Raw genomic sequence first — 21,536 nt, forward strand, 5'->3', positions numbered from 1 at the left:
TTCCTTCCTTCTTTCCCTCCTTCCTTCCTTCCTCCCTTCCTTCTTTTGAGCATTGCTGTGTGGAAAGCATTGTTCTTGGAATGAATAACAACTGTCTTATTCCCTACTGTATCCAAGTGCCTATCTTAGTGCCTGGCACACAGTAAGTGCTCAATAAGCAACACTGAATGTTGAATACATAAATAAGTAAATAGATGATGAGTTAGTAGCAACCTTTCTCCACTCTGAAGATTCTTATTTTCTTTGAATACAAATGCCAGCACATTTCCTATACTATGAATGGCCTAAAAATTAACAAAACATTTATTTGGTTTTGCTTCCTTTTGCTGCAGGTAGCCTGGATGTGGAAGGCAGAAAAGTACACCAGAAAAATAAATAAATGGATAAAAGTCACTGCAGAGCAAATGTCTACTTTACTTAGCTGATAGGAGTCTAAGTAGACAGTGGAAAATGAAGTTGTGCAATTGTAGAGAAAACCTAGCCACTGTGACCTGTGTCAGGAAGGTATGCCACGGTTTCTTTCAGAACAAGGGGACGCCCAGTGCGAACACTACCTTGAAAGATACATGAACAATTTGAAGGGACACAAATTACTGGAATCCAAAAGGTTCTCTAAGTGGTCAACGAAAAAACCTTCACAGCTTATAGAAATTATGTCAACAGGTATCTTACCGAAAGAAATTTCACTTACCTTTTTACCGTCTAATGATTAATTTTTTTAAAAAAGTGGGCTTTTTAAATAGCTTATTTACAGCAATGTTCCTTAAGGGAAATGGGTCAGAACCATATGCCCTCTCCCCACCGGGTATTTATACAAAGAGCCTCTTCACCAACGCAGTCAGGGCAGAAGAGAAAAATGAGCATATGACCCCAGAAAGAAATGCCACAAAGCCTGGCAACGGATGCTGTGGCACTTTTCCTCCATGGGAGGAGCCTTCAAGGTCACCCTTCAAAGCCTACTGGTTCTCAACCTACTTACTATTCTAATACCTTATTTATAGGATGTCTCAGCCGATGAGAAACAGCAAATTAGAAGGCAGAGCCCTGGAAGAGAGAGGTGTACCAATAACAGAAGTGAGAGCCAGCAAGCTGAGTGCAAGTAAGGAGACCCAAACAGGGCTGCATTTGATGGCCCCAGACAGTAATTAACAGTCCAAATGGAAACCCCGTATCCATGACAAGTGACATAATTTGCAGAGCCCAGTGCAAAATGAAAATGCCAAGCCCCTCGTTCAAAAAATTATTACGAATTTCCAGACAATGACAGCAGAGCATTAAACCGAGCAGGTGGCCCTTCTGAGGACGGGTCCTACATGACTGCAGAGGTAGGCGGCCTAGGAAGCCAGACCTGCTTGTATCATCGTGTTCGGCATGCTAGGCTGGAACAGTGAAAGACACACATAATCCACTATGGAAAGTGGCACAGAAATATAGTTGCATTTTTAAATTGTTGTTTTGGCACTTAAAATGTTGAATTTCAGTTATCTGGAAAAACCACTTGTATATAATTACTCCATCTCAGGAGGTACCGGATATCATTACAATTCCAACATGCACCCTCAGTGACAACCTCAGGATTCACCCTCGACCCAGGTTTTTGATTTGTTAAAGTGTTTTTGTCTTGTAAACAGTCTGTTTGTTCTTTTAGGTCTGAGAAGTTTCCTATTTCGTTATGCTTCTCCCATGCCGATGCGCAGACTCCAAAATCCATAAAGGCTTATTAAATCAGAGAGAGATGAAAGCACAAGATAATTTAAGTCATTCACTAGTCATTATAACCCAGGAATGCACTAATGGAGATCCACTGAAAACATCTCCAATATTTCTAAGCATATGCATGTAAATATAAATCCACCAACTCTATTTGATTAAAGTCTAAGAGTGAGACTTTGGAGACTGATTAGCAAAGCCCACATTACACTGAAAGTCATTTCATTGGGCACTAAAACCACTTAAATACAAAAATTATAGAAATATGTCTAAATCTAGTTTTGTAATAAACCATTTTAATAAATATCCCTATTTCCCGTGCATGAACATCATTTCTTCAAAAGGAAAGCATTTCTCACTATGACAGAAAACAATATAACTAAGTAAAAAATGAACAATTTAGTATGTACATAGCCAAGATGAAGTATGTCTTTATAAAATGGGAAATTTTACAGAGAAGAGAAATTAACTTAAGTGGTAGGAGGTAAAATTGGATTTGTCTTGCTTAACTGCAATGGCACCATATTTAAAAATGGTGCACTGGCAAAGGTCGGCCTGTAATAGTCTGTTTCTAATGTGATGGATTTATTTTACATCTCCTTGCTCATGTTCTCAGATGTTTTCCTTCCTAAAACAACCAATAAATATTATAACCATTTATTATTGCCAGAAAAAAGTCCCATAAGGAACCTTAATATTATTTACTTAATCTCTTCATTTTAAAGCTGTGTGACAATAGCAATAAATAACAGTTGATGGTGACATAATTCTGGACTATGAGATATTAAAGGGTAGGGTCCTTGTGTTATCAGCCCTGGACGTTCTCTGCTTAGCACAGTACCTGGTATACAGTAGGCACTCATGAAACATAAACATGTAATATATATCTGAGACTTTCAACACATTTAATCTTCATCAATTTTCAAGAAAGCAAATTCCATTGAAAGGCAAGAATGTTGAATGTATTTAATATTAACTCTAATAGTTAATATTAATAACTACAGTAGTTAATATGTGTTGAACACTTCATATGGACAAGGCTAAGCTAAATGCTTTATAAAACAGCTGGTATCCCCATTTTACTGATGGGGAACCCCAAGCCATAAGAAGTTAAAAACCTGTCCACTGCCATACGGTTGGTATGTGAATGATATGGAGCACCAACCCAGAAGTAATCCATGCTTCTGATGGGTGTACTGAGTGAATTTCACAGAGTGAATTCCTAGAGGACAGGTGGTTATCATGCACAACTTGTTCAATAGGTTAAGGATAAGCAGAGTTGTCAAAAATAGTATAATTCACCTTTAACAGAATTGTTGGCCAATTTTCCTATGGAATCCTGTAGATAAAATTTAAAACATATCTATCTAAGAACTATTCATAAAGAGAGACAGGGCTTAATCCCAGCACGTGCTGGAGACCACATAGATTTTAGGTTATGACCCACAGAATTTCATAAATGAAAGAGAAAAGTGATGGTCAACGTTCAAGTTAATGTAGATGAAAATTCCCAGCAATAACGTGACTTATAAAGACAAATACCATTCACTGATCTCCCCTCCAATGACCTAATCTACAGGCCTCTTGTAGTTTTCAACCTTTCTGCAGCAACCATGATCAGAGAACATTTCTTCCTTCCGAGCCTCTCTCCTGACTGGCTTTTTACAGCAACAGCCTCTTACTGGCCCTTTCTTTGCATAAAGAGAAGCCCATTTCAAGCTTTGATAACAAAGTTATGTGTTATTACCACAAGGTATGTTAGAGCACCTTGTAGTGCAAAGAGCAAAGAGCACAGCTGGGTTTCACTGATGCCAGAACCAGCCATTGGAAAGTCTGAAGGATCAAGCCCATCAGAGCTGGTCTGTCTGTCTGTATCTCAGCTATTTCATGCACACAGCCACTGTCTTAGTCCATTCAGGCTGTTATAACAAAATACCATAGACTGGGTGGCTCGTAAGCAACAGACATTTATTTCTCCTAGCTCTGGAGTCTGGAAGCCCAAGGTCAAGATGCCAGCAGATTCGGTGTCTAGTGAAGGCCCACTTCCTTGGTTGAAGACTGCATCTTCCAACGGTGTCCTTGTGGGACAGAAAGAGAGAGGAATCTCTCTGAAGTCTCTTTTACATTGACCTATTATGAGACTAAGTCAAGCCTATCCTGAGGGCAGGGCTCCACCCTCATGACTTAATGATTTCCCAAAGGCCCCACATTCAAATACCATCACGTTGGGGATTTGGTTTCAACATGAATTTTGGAGGGACACAAACATTCATCTACAGTTCTCGAGTCCACCATAGCCAGAGATTATCTCTGAATCCCGACAACAAATTCTTGGAAGAGAGAATCTTGATCCTGGTATCAAGGAAGGAAGGATTGAGGGTTTTAATGCTCAAAATGATGATGTTGGAGGGTGGTGAGATATCTTCAAAGTTACTTACAACAGAGTATCTTCTCTGTGAAGACTGTCTTCACCTCTCAAGTTCTCAGGGTCACCAAGTCCTGGGTAATTATTTCTATACAGTCTCTCCAATTAGCACCCCCTTTCCTTTTCTACAGAGCCAGGGTCCTCGATAGACTCCAGGACTTAGTCAGAGGTAGAGACGGTTTCAGGGCCCTCAACAGCAAATAAATATCCTTTCTCATACTAGCTCCACATCGATGTTAGGTTGAAATGGATGCTAAGTGTGGGCATAATACGAAAGACTGTTATCATCGATTAATGATGTCTCCGTGATGGGAAAAAACTGTATCAGCACGTGAGTCAGGTATTGATGCTTCTGACTCTTGTTCCAACTCTTTGATTTATAGGTGAGGATTCCGAAGCCTCTAGAAAGGAGGTAAACTTGTTATAAGAGGAGTTAGTGGCAGGAGCTGGGCAAAAATCTGGATAACCCAACCACTGCTACTAGTGCTCTTTCCAAGGCATCTTGCTATTTTATTCTTGGAAAGTAGACATATCTAAAATAGGGAGAGAGGCTTCTAGGAGCCTAAGAGAAGCCCCCTTCATCGCAGTCCACTTTTCAGCCACAACTTAGATAGTCACATATAGGGAAGTCAACAGGGCAGAGAGACACAGTCTCATAAGACAACAACTTAATGAATCTATAGGTAAAGTGTTATACTTATTTGTACTTTGAAAACACCAAATGCCTCAGGCCTTAATCATACAATGTGGATCCCGACTTAGTTAAAAAACTCTATGCGTGAAAACATCATTTAACGTTTATTGAGAGCTTACTACATGCTGAGTACTTTTTATACTTCTTTACATATATTAACTCATTTAATCTTGGTGGTAAGCCAATTCATTACTTACTATAATTACTTCCATTTTCACAGAGCAGGAAACTGAAGCTCCAAGAGGCTATATAATGCGCTCAATATCACATTGCTAAGAAGTGGTCAAGCTGGGATTCAGATGCAAAGACACCTGATTCTAGTGTTCAGACTCTTGAGGACCACTCCACGTAGCTTCTCTCCTCCCCAGCATTATTGTAAAGCCTAACTATGACTACGCATGGCGAAGTGCTCAACAAACATCTGTCAGTTTGCTCCAACATAATAAGACTGCTATCAATAACTTACTGCATGTTGGTTTTGGAATTTTGTTAGAGTTCCATGTGCTTTCCTAGAATAACCTACCTCTAGGTGAATAAAATTTATAGATTTCTGGAACACATATACCTTTTTGTAAGAATGTCAAGAAGCTAGGAACGAAGTCTTACAAAGATGACAGAAAATGACAAGACCAGAATATAAAGTAGTAACAATACCAAAACTGGACTTTAGGCTCTCAAGGTTAATGGTGAGACTACATTTCATCTAGTAGTAAATTTGCATATAGAAATTTTCAGTACTTTGAAAGAACCGTGCTTCCAGAGAATCAGCTTTAAAAGACTGAGAAATGACAAAACGAGTAAGACCAATGAGATCCAATTTGTGAGGGACACCGAATGCCAGTCAACAGCAACTTCCAGGTGGTCCCACGGGGCCTGAGGAGCAAGACAGCACCATTAGAGGATGATCTTCTGGAAGTCTTGAAATGCTTAGAGTGATGTAATGTCACACCAGTCTCTCATCAAAACCCCTATCCCTTTCCGAACTACCCAAATAAATAAACTGAACGAGATCACAAGTACTGCAAAATAAATGAAAAACTATCTAACTAAAGCCAGGCTTGATTAGCATAAAAATTGCTAGAAGTCTTAATAGTTGGTGTAGTAAGCAGAGCACTGCACTAGGACTCAGTGACCTTTGGCTCTGCACACTACCTAGGAGAGCTCAATCTTCCCATCTGTACCCCAAGACAGCACCTTATAGCAGATTCCTAGGGCTGCTGTAACAAAGTATCACAAACTGGATAGCTTTAAACAGTAGAGATTTATTCACCTATAGCTCTGGAAGCTAGAAGTCCAAAATTAGGGTGTAGTCAGGGTCACACTCCCTCTGAAGGCTCTAGGCCTTGTCTTCTCCTAGTTCCCAGTGGTTGCTGGCAGTCCTTGGCATCACTTGGTTTGTGGTGTCATTACTCCTATGTCTCCATCTTCACATGGCTGCCTTCTGTATTAGTGTCTCTGTGTCCAGACTTCCCTCTCCTAATAAGGACACTAGGTACTGAATTAGGGTCCACCCTAATCCAGTATGACCGAATTTTAACTTGATTACATCTGCAAAGACCTTGTTTCTAAATAAGATCCCATTCATGAGCACAGGGGAAATAGGACTTCAACATCTTCTGGGGGTGGGGGCACAATTCAACCCGTAATACACCTATTTTGACAATGTGCACACAATCATCTGAAAAATTTCCCAGATCCAAAGTTCCAGGCTCATTAAAGTGTTTATTGAATTTGCTCCCATTTTTTCAAATTAGATAGCCTTTGTCTTTAGCATTAGGGATCACTAATCAGACAAACCCTAGCTCTATGCCGACCAGCTGGGTGACCCTGGCAAATTGCCTAGGAGCCCAGAGCCCAGTTTCTTTCCTGGATTGCAGTGCAAGCTACAGGAGAAAACACCAGCAGGCTGGGGCACAGAGCAGCCCCATGCTCTGGCAGAAGGTTCCTCGTCCCACCTTCCTGTCTTACGTGGGAGAGAAAGGCACAGAACCAGGCAGTATCCAGGATTCTCCCTAATAATGGCGGGGAAGAACGTAGAGAAGCAAGCGTGGTTTCAATTAAAATTCACTCTTTCTCTCAGAACAGAAGAAAGTAATAAACCAATGCAGTAAATTAGTGCTGTGGGATTAATGCCCAGATAGACGAAATAAAAGAGAAATTTATGACCTTAATCAATCTCTTAATACATATATGTATACACACACACACACACACACACACACACACACACACACAACTCCATCAACTGCTTTATTTACACCCTCCCAAACAATTCTCAGTAATCTTCAGCAGCGGATATACGAGCAACTGAGCCCCAGGGGCAGGCTGGATATCTAGGAGCACGACCTCTCCTCTCCACCCCTCCTCCGGGGGTTAGCAGGAAGCGGGAGCAGCATGGAAGGCTGAGCACCAGCCACACTGAATGACCAGCGCCCCGCCCCTTGGGAGACATCTCTGAGCCACTGACACAGCTGGGCTCGGCATCATCCTCTTCCCTCCAGGGCAGCCCACTCAGTCTTCTCTCCCTTTTGCGAAAGTTCCCCATTCCTGTCATTCGGTTTTATAAAATCCTTTTTCAAGTAACAGTTGTATTGACGCAAAGATCTGAATCTCATAAATGGGTAGAAACACATACTGTTGCCCAACTAGCAATCCTGTACATTGTAACTTGACTTAATTTGGGGGGTTTCAAAGATTTCCTTCCTATCACTGATGGAGGCACCAGTTCCCACTGAGCTACGTCTTTCCAATCCTATGTTGTATCTAAAAATGGTGAGCTGGGCCACCGGTCTAAGTCCCCACAAATCTGCCAGTCGGCTGGGGCTTGTGAATGAACACTGCATCTTATTAGGGATGCCAAAGACCTCAGAGAGCCTTCATCTAAGTACATGACTACAGAATCCTCAGTGGAGGTCAAAAGGATTTTTTTTTTCCTTTTTCATCCACCTTTATCCCAGGAAAGGAACAATCCCCGTATTTATCCATCAGAAGGCTGACATTAAGCAGAAACAGGATTTGGAGCTGTGTAAGCATTTCAAGGGAATAAACCCAGGAACCCTCAAAATAATCTCTCCATGCCATCTTCTGAAGAATGCTGTTCAAAACTGACTCTGATGACAATTCTGTTACAGCCAAATCCTCTCCAAATGCTAAAAGTAGAGAAAAGGATAACTTTATCCACACTCATTTTGTTTGAAGTTTTGTTATTATTTTGTTCTTCTTTTCCGAATGGATTTGATTTCAAGTATTCGCAGAGCCTTTAAAATACAAAGAACCTGGAGTCTGAGGGAAGTGAGTGGCAGCTCTAGATTTCTTCCCATTTTAATTTTATTTCATTTTATTATTGATGATCCATATGTATGCATATATATCTATATGTAGGTATAGGTATAGATGCACACACTTTTTTGGGGGGTTAACTATGCCATCACACCTTCATAACCATTCACTTTGTACAGGATGCTTTGGTAAGGGCCATACGGAAAAGAGTCCTACAAAATGTTCCATATTCGGGCGCCTCGGTGGCTCAGTTGGTTAAGCGACTGTCTTCGGCTCAGGCCATGATCCTGGAGTCCCGGGATCGAGTCCCACATCGGGCTCCCTGCTCGGCAGGGAGTCTGCTTCTCCCTCTGACCCTCTTCCCTCTCGTGCTCTCTATCTCTCATTCTCTCTCTCAAATAAATAAATAAAATCTTTAAAAAAAAAAATGTTCCATATTCATTCATTGGTTCTCAACGGGGATAATTTTACCCCCAGGAGGCATTCAACAATGCCAGGAGGTATTTTGACTGTCATAACTCTTGTCCTACTCAGTTAATGCATAGGGCAGCCCCCACATGAGACTTGTCCAGTTCAAAATGTTGATAGTACCGAAGTTGAGAAACTCTGAAATTAGCACTTATAATCATAACCAGCATGCAGACAAAATCGAGCCACAGGAAAGAGAGGCACAGTCCACAACAGGAAAGAGCATATTCTTCTCCCTTGCTATGGCCAGCCCTGACCAAGCCCTCTGCCCCCTCAGGACCCCACCCCTATCCCTCCAGCCTATAGTGGTGAGTTGATCAAATGGGGAAACCCACAGCCTCCCAGGGAACATAATGACAGTGCAGAAAAGTTCCCTTTGTCCTTGTTCATTTGGAGCACATTCACAGGGATGCAAAGGTCACTGCTGAATTTAAATAACCCCCCTGTGATAAATCTGCATGAGCCCGATTTGTTCTACTGGACTTGTTGGATTAAATGAACACAATTTAATGTTCTATAGGACAAGGCCTCCTTTCATGGCTGAAAGAAGGAGCGAGGGTGATTTACAGTTTCATACATACTCATTCGCTACATTATCTGCTTTGTGCCTGTACTTAAGAATATCAACTCATCATCTAGTGGCCACTTCTACCCATTCAGGAGAATTTAGCTTTCCATTAGGAAGGAATAGGGAATAAGAGACAGTAACAAGAGATTTACACAGTGTGCACGCTGAAGAAAAAGCACCAATATTTGTACCCTCACCTTGTGTGTTTTCTTCTTTTTAATCTCTGGTTTTATACATAAAACAAGATTTCCTTCTGGTTTCCAGTAAAAGGTAGTTTCCTAAGCAAATTACCACCAAACAGGGCTGTGCATCAACATAAGGATTAGGTTACTGACCACTATCTTACAAACTAACCCTTTTTTATAATGACATACTAATATCAAATGTTTGTTTATTCATTAAAGTAGGTCTGACCTCCACTTAGTAACAACTTCTGCTTCATTCTATATATTTGGAAATAATACAAGGGCATCCAAACATTATATAAACCAGATTTTTATTAACCACAAGTCTTTGGAATCAGTGATGTTTTCCTCATGGATGATTAAAAAGACTGGATTTTCATTTGTCTCCACTTCATAAAACACAAAGTATAAGCAAGGTTATGAGAGCTGATTTTGGGGGTGGGTAAAAGAGAGCACTTTGAATTCATAGTCACACCTCAAAACTCCCGCATTGTGAGGCAAGAGTGTTTGGATAAATTGTAAGGTGGGCTACCTTGTCCTCAGGTTTGTGTCTCAGCACCGCGTTATCTCCCTCTTCTGTTTCTTGTGGGTACTAAAGTCTAGAGTCTTGCTAATGAGGCTCTCTAGGGAAGCAACATCAGCACCCCCCACCCGGGAACTTGCTGGAAATGCAAGTTATCAGGCTGCCCCTCAGCGATCTGCAGCCTAACAGGTCACCAGGTAATCATGCCGAAGTGTGGTCTTGACTTTTCCCTCTGTTACCCCTCCTGCTTACTTACCCACTATGTCTTATACATACACCAAAAAGCACGCTAGTAGTATCTGGAGTTGATTTAAAAACAGAAGACACCCAGTGTCTAATAAGTTACCCCTCCAATTTTAATAGGGAAAAAAATGCCTAAATCCAAAGATACCACTGGATGAGGGTAGAATTTGAGGTGTCCCTGCAGCAGACACACGTTTGAAGAAGATCTCTGCCTCTCTACCCACCTGATGGACAGGGCAGCTGGTCTACCCACACATAAAGCATCTTTTGGTCAGGTTTATCCCAAGATGCTCACAGAAAGTAAAAGAAAGTTGGGCTTCATCACCACTCAAACACAGGTAGAGATGCCAGTGACCAAAGCATGGGTCAAAAGGAGACGCCACAATCGCAGGAAGGAAATCAGAAAGCCTACGCCGTAGATAATCGACCAGCAGAAGATCGGGAAGAAGCAAGGATTACTTTCACAGACACAGGCTCTCAAGGCAGCATATGCCAATCTTGGTTGTATATTTAATAGAAGCAAAGGAAAACATAGAGGGGTCTTTCTTATGTATGTTTTTTTCCCTCTGAAAGTATTGGCCTCTCAAAAGGAAGAGATACAACCCAAGGCTTTTAAAAATCCAAATATCACTAAACCCAAAAAAGAGAGAGAGAGAGAGAGAAGAGATACACATATTTGTTACTTCTAATATCTTACAACACTCCAGACATTTATGAGTCTTTTAAAAATTCCTTTTCTAATGGTATAATGCCTCTCAAACTAGCTTAAGTAGCAGCAGATGGGCTTTCAAGGTCAGCTTAACTTGTTTATATTCCCTGGGTAGTTTTCTGGCTCTCTTTCTCTCTCTGCAGATGGATCCATTCTTCAGGGCCCACTTCAGATCTGGGGAGTCCTTGCCCCAGCCTCCCTCTGACATGTTACCCTGTTCACAAACTCCACAGAGTTTGACCATTTCTTTGTTTTTTTTTAAAGATTTTATTTATTTATTTATTTGACAGAGAAAGACACAGCGAGAGAGGAAACAAACAGGGGGAGTGGGAGAGGGAGAAGCAGGCTTCCCACGGAGCAGGGAGCCCGATGCGGGGCTCGATCCCAGGACTCTGGGATCATGACCTGAGCCTAAGGCAGACGCTTAACGACTGAGCCACCCAGGTGCCCCTGACCATTTATTTCTTATAAGCTGCCTTACATTGTATGTGTGACGGTGCTATTTTTCCCAGGAGAATAAATTCCCTGAATCAGAAATGATCTCATGACTCTGTTATATCTGCCATCCCACAACACCTGGGATCTAAAACAGCAGCGGGAGACAATAGTGCATAATACACTTTATAAACCTGAATGGAAGGTTCCAGTGCTATACACCATGTAGTGAGGAAAAACGTTTCTGCCTTTCAAGTACACCTTCCTCAAAGACAGTGCTGTGAAGACTATGCGTGCAACTTACATAAACTTTATTCTAGGGGGGAATACAGGGTGATTAATAATAGTAACAACAACAGCTAACATCTACTGAGTGCTCTCCTAAATGCTGGTGTGCTTGCACTCTGCTAAGTGGTTTCCATACTATAGATACAGCTAAAACAAACATTCTAAAACCCCAGAGGAACTTCTCACACCTGTTCCCCAATTGAGCCTGGATGACTAGTCCATGGGCAGCTTGGATTTTGTGACAAGGTCTGGAAGCAAGCATTTGAGTACCTGGTCACCCAAAGAGGGCAGCCTGTTGGGTGACTCCAGCTCAGAACGCGTTGGTAGTGCTCCTGTTACTCACAAGCTGAGGCAGACGTACACAAAGATGCTGCACTGGGATGAGTTTAACTGCTCAGCCTGGAGTTAATCAAGGGTTCTCTGCACAGGTCAGAAAGGACCTCAGAGGTACAGTTTTTGTTTTTACTCTTAAGCCACAGAAATTACTGAAGAAGGTACCCAGACTTTTGATTTTATGTGGTTTTAGGTCTGGTAGGAAAAAAAAAATGGCATTTTGGGTAAGGAACACTGTTCAACAGAGAAATTTCTCTCCCTTCTTGGGTCTGGGACATCTATTATCTGCTGCAAGCTGTGGGCCATAAGCATTGACATTATTTGAGCATGCATTAATCATTTAAATCTTATTTATGATGGAGCACATTGCCAAAACAAGGCAAAACTCTTTAAATTTCAACTCTACCACAAAGGAAGTAATGAAAGGTCAGTTTATTAGAATCTACATCCGGTTGAAAAAAATCTAAAACAAAGATCTTTAATAAATATACTGGTTGGGTGCATCTCCCACTTCATTACTAAAAAATGTTACATTAACTTAACTATTTCACACAAATGGCTTTAGAAAGACAGAAAGAAATGCTAAAGCGTAAAGTGTCCCTGTAGAGAATTTGTAGAGTTGGGTAAAGATTGTTCCATAGGCAGCATTATATTAGAGCAACAAGCTTCAAAAGAATTACCCCAGGCTTGCGGTTCTGTGAATCTCCATAGAAAGAACTAGAGTGATAACATGATTCTTACAGAGCTTTGTAGTTTACCAACCACTTTCAAACACATCACGACTTTCAGTCTTCATGAGTAACCCCCCTGTGAAGTAAGCAACGTCATTTTCATTCTACAGATAAGAACCTGAGGTCCAAACAGAGTGAATGATGTGTCTGTAATCAGAGGTAAGACAGTCAGGATGGGGTATTGCCTTTTGTTGTGGTTTCAGTGTCCCAGACACTGTGCTAAGCATTTCACAGAGGACTCCTATATTCCTTGCAACAATCCTTGCTCGGTAAAAACAAATTTCAGAGAGGTTCCCATAATTTTCCCAAGTTCGCAAAAGCTGGTGAGATCAGGAGTGTCTGATTTGGTGTGTGTTTCCCCCTGGGGTGGTCAGTGATGTTTCCCAGCAAGGAAGTGCAGCACAGGGACTTAAAAACCAGGACTTCTAACCCCAAATATTACCCTACTCCATGAAGCACTCCCTGACCATCACTCTCACCAAGGCCATGTTGAGTGAAATTCCCCCCCCCAATCAATTATTCTACTTTTTCACTGTGTAATAAACATGAGTTATTTTGTTAATTTCATGTACCTTTGGGTCCCAGGAAGGTTTGGACCGTATCTTAAGTTTATAACTGTTACTAGATTTTGTTTGGAAACTAGTAGGCACAATAATAAGTGTTTGGTGAGTGAATAAGTGAATCAATAAAATCCAGTGTTTTCTTACCATGTGCTTGAGAATTAAAAAGTAATGCTCTGTATTTCTTTTAGATAATTAGAAAAGTGAGTCTAAAATACTGTTCCTGACACAAATGGTTTTTTAAAATCTATGGCAAGGACAGAGAAATTATAAATATGATTAAGGCTCTTCTTATGTATTATAGGCTAAATTGTGGCAGTATAAGAGTTTCAGAAAATTCACGCAAGCTTCTAAGATCTGCATAAAAGACAGCTTTAGTTACATGTTCTTTTCTGCACATAAGGTACAGCCAATGTTCTTCACATCCAACCCAAATCCTTCCCTGTGACTTCATTCTAAAATATTTTCAGTCATCAAAGGAGAAAGGAGTTGAAACTGCCCTTCTGCAGTGTCTTTTAACTTCTCAAAAAGAGGGTGGTGGGCTCATTCTGAATGACTTAAGTGGCAATGGAATTAGAAGGAAGGCTGAAGGTGACTGGGGGTGTTTCATATTCCACAGGGGCTGTGAAATGTGAAGATATTTGTGCCCTCAACTTCTTTATTGTGACTTTTTTTTTGTCTTCGTCCTCTCTCTCTCTCTCTCCTTTCTAAAGTATCTGAATTCATATGTCACCATATTCCACAGAGCCCTCAGCTCCAGTGAGAAAGTGTATCAGGAGGAGCTTTCTAGCACAGCTGAGGGGACCCTCAGGTCCTTGAGCAGTTTCCCCTACTTAACACGGCTCTGAAAGGTTGAGCTAGCCTCCAAATCTCTGAGTCTTCTCTTTCAAATTCCAGCAGGTTTCAGTCAGACAGTGATAGAAGACGACCACTCTTTGTCTAATAATGAAATGCAAGTGAAATCCCGATTCAACACTGTTAGCATGTGAGACTCTGCCTAACAAGATGACTGACCCACTTATAATTAGAGAAAATCAATTATTTCCAAAAAAACACGGCATTCTCTCCAAAGTATGTTCATGGGAATCTGACATTTATAAAAATCCATGGGGTCGGCTGTATGTTTCCTCTTTAACAAACACAGGCAGGAGAAATAACTATCAACTCCACCACATAGTTTGTTAGGAAAACTGAGTATGTCCACACCAGCAAATACCAACTAGCCTAACTTTGACCACTGTCAATTCACTTGCCTGGGGTGAAACAGCAATAGTATCTTCTTTGCATTCTTCTAACTTTCAATTAATTCAAACTCTATCCACCACCACTCTCACTCTCATTGACTTTCTTGTTTAGATCTAAACAAGGCAAATCACAAGAAAGCAAGGAACCTCTGAGACCTTCCCAGTGTATGTACTTCTCTCAGAATGCATCCCACCAAACTCCACACCTGCCCCTCCTGAGCCTTAGCCAACAAATTGTCAGTACAGTCTCTAGAAATTTTTTTTAAGCAAAAGACCTGAAAATTTAAAGGTGGTACATGTTATGTAAAAATCAAAACACTGGAAGTTCTTCTAAACACTGACACTACACTCAAGGGTACGACAGGAATCACAAAAAATCTGGGACTTAAATTTAAGGTTTAAAGGAGATCATTTACAACAAGCTAGATGAAGGTCAAGCAAAGGAGAAGCTCCCGGAAGTACAGGTGTCACAAAGCCATCTTACCCACAGAACCCAACATTGGCAGGTTACTCCCTCCCAAGAAGGACAAAGGGGGAACGTGGCCTTCTGAGTGGCCTGGGAACCACTTTTTATTATTACGAGGAAAGCAAATCTAAAGCTTTCTGTGAAAACCTCTAATTTCTATTAGATCACTCCACCTTGGTTCAGCTAAAGTTAAAACATACCAACTAGAACATACCACGTAGAATGCTCACCTTTTCAGAAACTACCCCCAGAAAAAAAAGAAAAAAGAATGTTGTCCTTCACACCATAAAATAAGTCAGGGGGAAAATAAAATGATATAAATAAGCAAGTGTCAGACTGATGGATTTAAAAGCTGGACAAACAATGGGAAAAAAAAGTCTTATAAGCATTCCCTTACCTGTTTTGGTATTGATGGCAAAAAAATTCTGGGGATTCCCACTTGTAATCCTGTATGTCAGTTTCTCATTAGAAATGGAGTCGGGATCCTCAGCCTGGATCTGAATGACAGATACATCCTTTGGAGAGTTTTCCATGACAACAGGGTAATAAATAGGTTCCGAGGTCAGGGGGGCATTGTCATTCACATCTTCAATTTCAATGTAGACCTCAATAGTGGAATAAAGTGGAACGACACCCCGGTCTGTGGCGTACACGGTCAGCCAATAGGACCCTGTTGTCTCTCGATCAAGAATGTCTGCAGTAGAGATGACTCCTAAAAGAAAAGAAGAGAGAACATGACTGCTACAGCAAAACTGGAAGACATTAAGTAAATTGTCTGTAATTCAGGGGGGCTGCGCTAAGTAATCTCAGCATATAAAAAAAATCCTTAATACAAATGCAATTAAAATGTTTCTCTTTATGTAAGAAAATTATTTTCTGCAAAACCATATTAAATAGCTCTCCTACCATTTGAGAAGTATAATTACATTCACAAATACTTTATTTGAATTTGGGGAAAAAGACATACCTCAATACGCATACACATACACATGCGCACAGACACACACACACAGACACACACACAGAAAAGACAATAGGGAGCAAAGGGAAGAGAGTAGGCCAGAGGTCAAAACACTTCCCGAGATGCATGGGAAATCAGGGCAATGTCAGGTCAGTATCTCCATTTGACCTGATATTGAGTTCATTTCCTATACAATAGAAAGCTCTCCCAGGGCAAATTATTTTATCTGTTCATTCAAAAAAATGAAAAAGACTTTCAAACGTTCTTTTGCCAGTTAGGATGGATAATGTTTTGCATGCAAAGATGTAAGCTTCCTTCACACTGTTTCCCTAAAAATCCAATGTCACAGTTTTTCCAAAAGAATGAGAGAAGAAGCCATACCCACATGCTTTCTGAATGATCTTTACCCCGTCAAGAACCCTACAGAGGGCTCTAAATAAATTCTGAGCCACTCTGAGAGCTACTTGTGGACAATCATTTTAAATTAGGAGCAGAAAAATGCCTGATCTCCTCCCTTCACCCTTCACATTTCATGGTCGAAAAAGTGCCAACCAAGAAATCTGATGTGCCCCAGAAAAGCCAGAGAGAAAACATAGTGGCCTAGAATATCTTCACAGCACTCACCCAAAACAACCCAGGCTACAGAAACTTGCTACAGGAGCTCTTAAGCACTTTCACTGGGGTGGGAAAACTTGGGCTTAGCTTATAAAATCTCTTATGGGAGTCAGAGTACTTGTGGAACTCATGAAATTTCTTTAAATCCTTATATCCGAAAAGACAGCCATGGAAAAAAGTCAAGAAATAGATCTCCAATTCTGAACTAAATCCTCTATCCTCTGCATTCCCATCAGACTTTAGATTGTATTAGGCACATAGTTTGGCCTACAGACTCTGGATAAGCAAAATGCCAAGTATGGCAATTGGAAGGGAGGAGGGCATTAACTACTGAGAAACAGTTAGGCTGGAATACTCAAAGTTGCCTCAAACTCAGAATGGCGAATATTCTAGAACCTAGCTGATGGTGAAGTTCCAGCTCCAAAGTTATCCAGCAAAGAACCCTGCATAGTGTTATGCAATGGGACAAAAGATAATCTTTTTTTCTTTTTTAAGATTTTTTTTTAAGATTTTAATTTATTTATTTAACAGAGATAGAGAACACAAGTAGGCAGAGTGGCAGACAGAGGTAGAGGGAGAAGCAGGCTCTCCACCGAGCAGGGAGCCCAACGTGGGGTTCGATCCCAGGACCCTGGGATCATGACCTGAGCCTAAGGCAGCTGCTTAACCGACTGAGCCACCCAGGCGCCCCAAAGATTTTACTTTTAAATAATCTCTACACCCAACGTGGGGCTCGAATTTACAATCCTGAGATCAGGAGTCACGTGCTCTACTGACTGAGCTAGCCAGGCACCCCAACAAAAGATAATCTTAAATATTCTCAATACAAATATGTAAAACATGATGGGTTTCATGTAGATTCATGGGTGTTAACTAGAAGTCAAAATAGGGATGCCAATATGGCATTAGAAGAATAGATAACAAGATAACAGGGTAGGAAGAAAAACAAGAAGAACGAAACACAGTGATTATAAACATACTGGTATATGTCCATTGACTAAATGAGTAATAGATACCCTTATAAACTGGGCTGAGACAGGGTAGAATGTCAACATGACATTAAGGTCCAGAGAGGCTGAAGGCCCAGAGACCTGGCCAGGTGTGAGCACATCCACAGGGCTCAGGCATATCCCACACACCATGGCCAGTTTTCTGGAACACTCACAGCAGTGAAAGCCATGAACAACCATACAGACATGAGTGGCAGAGCTCTTCAAGTCAGGACAGTTAAGTGACATGAAACCAAGCAGAATGAAGACAAAGAGTAGTCTGGCAAGATCTGAGATGCAGGGTATGGGTTGCAAACAGTGCTCTAGAGATGCTGGGAAGCACATCTTACATGAGATCTGTCAATTCAATTCATAAGCATCTACTGGTCCCTGTGCTGGGCATTGCAGGAATAGTAATAACTGAGAGAAGATCTCTGTCTTCAGAGGACTCACAGTCTAGTCTTGCTGAGAAGACATATCTCTAATGAGGAGATCTGCTCTGAGGGGAAAACTGCACAGCCAACAGCCAGGAGGACTCGGTCTCAGCTGGTTTGGACTGACATACTAGGAAGGGCAAAGAACCTAGCAGAAGACGGTGGGAGGCAAGTAAAATAGCATTGACTGAGCAATTATAATGTGCAATACAATTTCTCTATGAGCTTTATAAATCTCTTCTATGGATGAGCCATTAAGTCTCAAATGTGAGTAGGTAACTTGCCCAAGGTCTCATGGCCTTCTACAATTATAGAAGAACTTAAGTCTGTCTGCCTCAATGCTCCAATTTCAAATCCAGACTCCATTACTTGGACAACGTGTTTAAACGAAGCTAGTTTAGTTTTACTACCCATATCTCAGTGTTGTGGTGATCATGTAATTAAATGTATGTCAAGAGCTTGGCAAAATAGTTGCAGTGTAGTAGACGTTGAACATTATGTTCTATCAGCGTGAATCAAAGGTCTTTACAAGACCTTGTAAAAAGTCACCACACTCCAAAGCAAGGGACAATTTTGAAGGAGAGAAGTTTGGGATGGACTATTGTGTTAGATTTTTTCTCTTCTCTGGTTGTGTGACATTCCCACATCGTCTTTGTGGCTTGCTCATAATATACCCTTATGTGACAATAACTGGCCTATTCAGGAAACAGCAAAATAAGTCCACTAAAAAGAGAACATAATACAATAAGCAACCAAATCAAAGAAGTTGGGTCAGCTTTGTTTATACCTTGCCCGACCGCCTACCACACATGCACTCATTGCACTCATATGTACCCATGAGCACGTGCGTGCATGTGCACTCACACACTCACACGCACACACATACACAGATTTGCAGAATTGTTTTGTGATCCCTGGAAGTCACTTAATTCCCTTTTCTTGAACCTGTCAAACTGGAAGATGGTATATTACAGGCTTTGGACATTAAATGATTTTGAGAAGTCCTTGGATGAAAGGCATCCACTAACACCAATTAAAATATATGAGTGCAATTTTACTCTATTTTTAAATAAAGAACCAGACATGTCCCTGGAAATTAGAATTCTTTCTCATTAAAATAAAATGTGTATGGCTATATTTACTCACTAACTAGAAGTACGAATGAGTATCTTGGAACATAGTGTTCAGATATCAGTCTCATGGACCAAAAATGTGAGAACAAAAATGAATGTGTTAACAACAGTTACTCTGAGGTTCATCCAAGGCTCCATAGTAATCAGACTAATAGAACCAATGCCCAGTGACAACATTTCCTCACTTCCTACTATGCTCTCATACCTAATTATGACCTATATGGTCATAATTAAAAATGTAAACCCACATGATATTTTCTATTAAGCAAAAACTCACTTTGGAGGTTGCCCAAAGATCACCAAAATCATATCGTGAGCCTTTAGTGTTGTGACAACCATCACATACTACTTTTTAAAAATTGAGATGTAACTGACCAACAGTAAACTATACATATGAAAAATAAACAATTCGGTAGGTTTTGATACCCATGCAACCACTGCCACAATCAAGATAACAAACATAATCATCATCCCCCAAAGTATTGTCCTTCTCATTTTTAATCCCAATTAAAAATGTTCACAATTCTCTCTACTCCCAGGCAACCAGATTAGCTTTCTGTCACAACAGATCAATTTGCATTTACTAGAATTTTATGGAAATGTAACCATGCAGTATGGACTCTTTTTGAATGGCTTCTTTCACTCAGAATAATAATCTCTTTTGAGATACATCCATGTTGTGATATATATACACACATACCAATGCATCATTCCTCTTTATATTTGAGTAGTATTCCATTGAGTATATTTGTTTCAACCATTGACTTGATGGGCATTTTGGTTGCTTTCAGTTTTTAGATATTACAAATAAAACTGCTAACAACATTTATATGCAAGTTTTATGCATAAGTACTTTCATTAGTCTTGAATAATTACCTAGGAGTAGAATGGCTATAGTACATGGCAGGTATATGAACGCACCATTTTACATTCCCGCTAGCAGTCAATATGGAACATTCCAATTGCTATACATCCTTACTTGTGGCATACCTGGCATGGTCAGTTACTTTAATTTTAGACATTCAAATGCTACATAGTGATAGCTTGTAGTTTTAATTTGCATCCTCCTGATGAGGTTGAGCATCTTTAAAAGTGCTTGTTTTCAATCTGCATGTCTTGTTTGGTTAAATGTTCAGATTGTTTATCCATTTTTCAGACTGGGGTTTGTTTTCTTATTACTGAGATTTAAGAGTTCTTTATATATAGCTAAAAGTCCTTTATCAGACATGTGATTTGTAAATATTTTCTTCCAGGCTGCAGCTTGTCTTTTCATTCTCTAAATTATAGCTTTTGAAGAACAGAAAATTTTGATTTTAATGGTATCCAATTTTTAAATTTTTCTTTTATACATTCATGCTTTTGGTGCTTCTAGGAAATCATTGTCTAATCTAAGGTCACAAAGATTTTCTCCTACATTTTCTTCTATAATTTAATAGTCTTAGGTTTTATATTTACATCTATAATCAGTTTTGAATTAATGCTTATATATGGTGAAAGGTACAGGTTGGAGTTCTTTTTTTTTTTTTTGTATGTAGATGTTCAGGGTTCCAATGCCATTTGTTGAAAAGATGATCTTTCCTCCATTGAATTGCCTTTGCATCTTCGTCCAAAATCAATTGATCATGTATGTATGAGTCTATTTCTGGACTCTCCATTCTGTTCCATCAATCTATTTTGCTATGTTTGCATCAATATCACATTGCCCTAATTAACGTAACTTCATAGGAAGTGTAACTCTTGCAATTTTGCTTTTCTTTTTCAAAGTTGTCTGGGCTACTCCAGATCCTTTGTGTTTCCATATGAAATGAAGAATCAGCTTTAGAGTCCATCTAAAATTTAGGAATACCTATTAGCATTTTAACTGGATTGTGTTAACTCTATAGATCAATTTGGAAAGAAATGACATCTTAACAACTTTGAGTCCATTGATCCATGAAAATGGTGTAGTTCTCCATTTATTTATGTCTTCTTTTATTTCTCTAAACAATGCTTTATAGTTCCAGTATACTGATCTTGCGCATGTTTTGCCCAATTTATCCATAGGCATTTCATATTTTTTATTGCTATTGTAATAATATTATTTTAATTTCAATTTCCATTTGTTGTTTGTGTATAAAATATGATTGATTTTTGTACATTGATCTTATATCCTGCAGCCTTGTTAAAGTCACTTATTAGTTGAAATGGAGTTTATACAAATTCCATAGAGTTTTCTATATAGATGATCATATTATCTCCAAATAGGAACAGTTTCACAACCACTGTCATCACAACCAACACCTCCACACCCATCACTATTTAATCATGGTGTGCCTGGTACTATGACAGGTACAATAAATGCATTCTTCATTAACATTTCTAAACCCTTTCATTCATTCAGCAAGTAAGTGTCAAGCACTTATGAAGTCGTTACTATTTTTATCCCCTTATTACAGATAAGGAAGCAGATTTAGGTTAAGTAACTTGCCAGTGGTCACTCAGCCAGTAAATAGAAAATCTAGTTCTCCAACCTTGATCAGTCAAACTCAAGACCCGTTGTTAAC

At 40.0% G+C, this 21,536-nt stretch overlaps 1 protein-coding gene across 1 annotated transcript in view; it reads right to left on the reverse strand.

Annotated features, from left to right (window-relative positions):
- The window catches only part of FAT3 (FAT atypical cadherin 3), a 643,793-nt gene that overhangs the window by 328,139 nt on the left and 294,118 nt on the right, over nt 1-21,536 (reverse strand). The window contains exon 5 of the mRNA XM_073887135.1: nt 15,259-15,573. Within this exon, the coding sequence (XP_073743236.1) occupies nt 15,259-15,573 (315 nt within the window). The remainder of the gene's footprint in view (nt 1-15,258; nt 15,574-21,536) is intronic.

The sequence above is a fragment of the Callorhinus ursinus genome, unplaced genomic scaffold (genome assembly GCF_003265705.2).
Source record: "Callorhinus ursinus isolate GAN/ISIS: 27379988/994484 unplaced genomic scaffold, GSC_fseal_2.0 scaffold76, whole genome shotgun sequence".
In the NCBI taxonomy this organism is placed as follows: domain Eukaryota; kingdom Metazoa; phylum Chordata; class Mammalia; order Carnivora; family Otariidae; genus Callorhinus; species Callorhinus ursinus.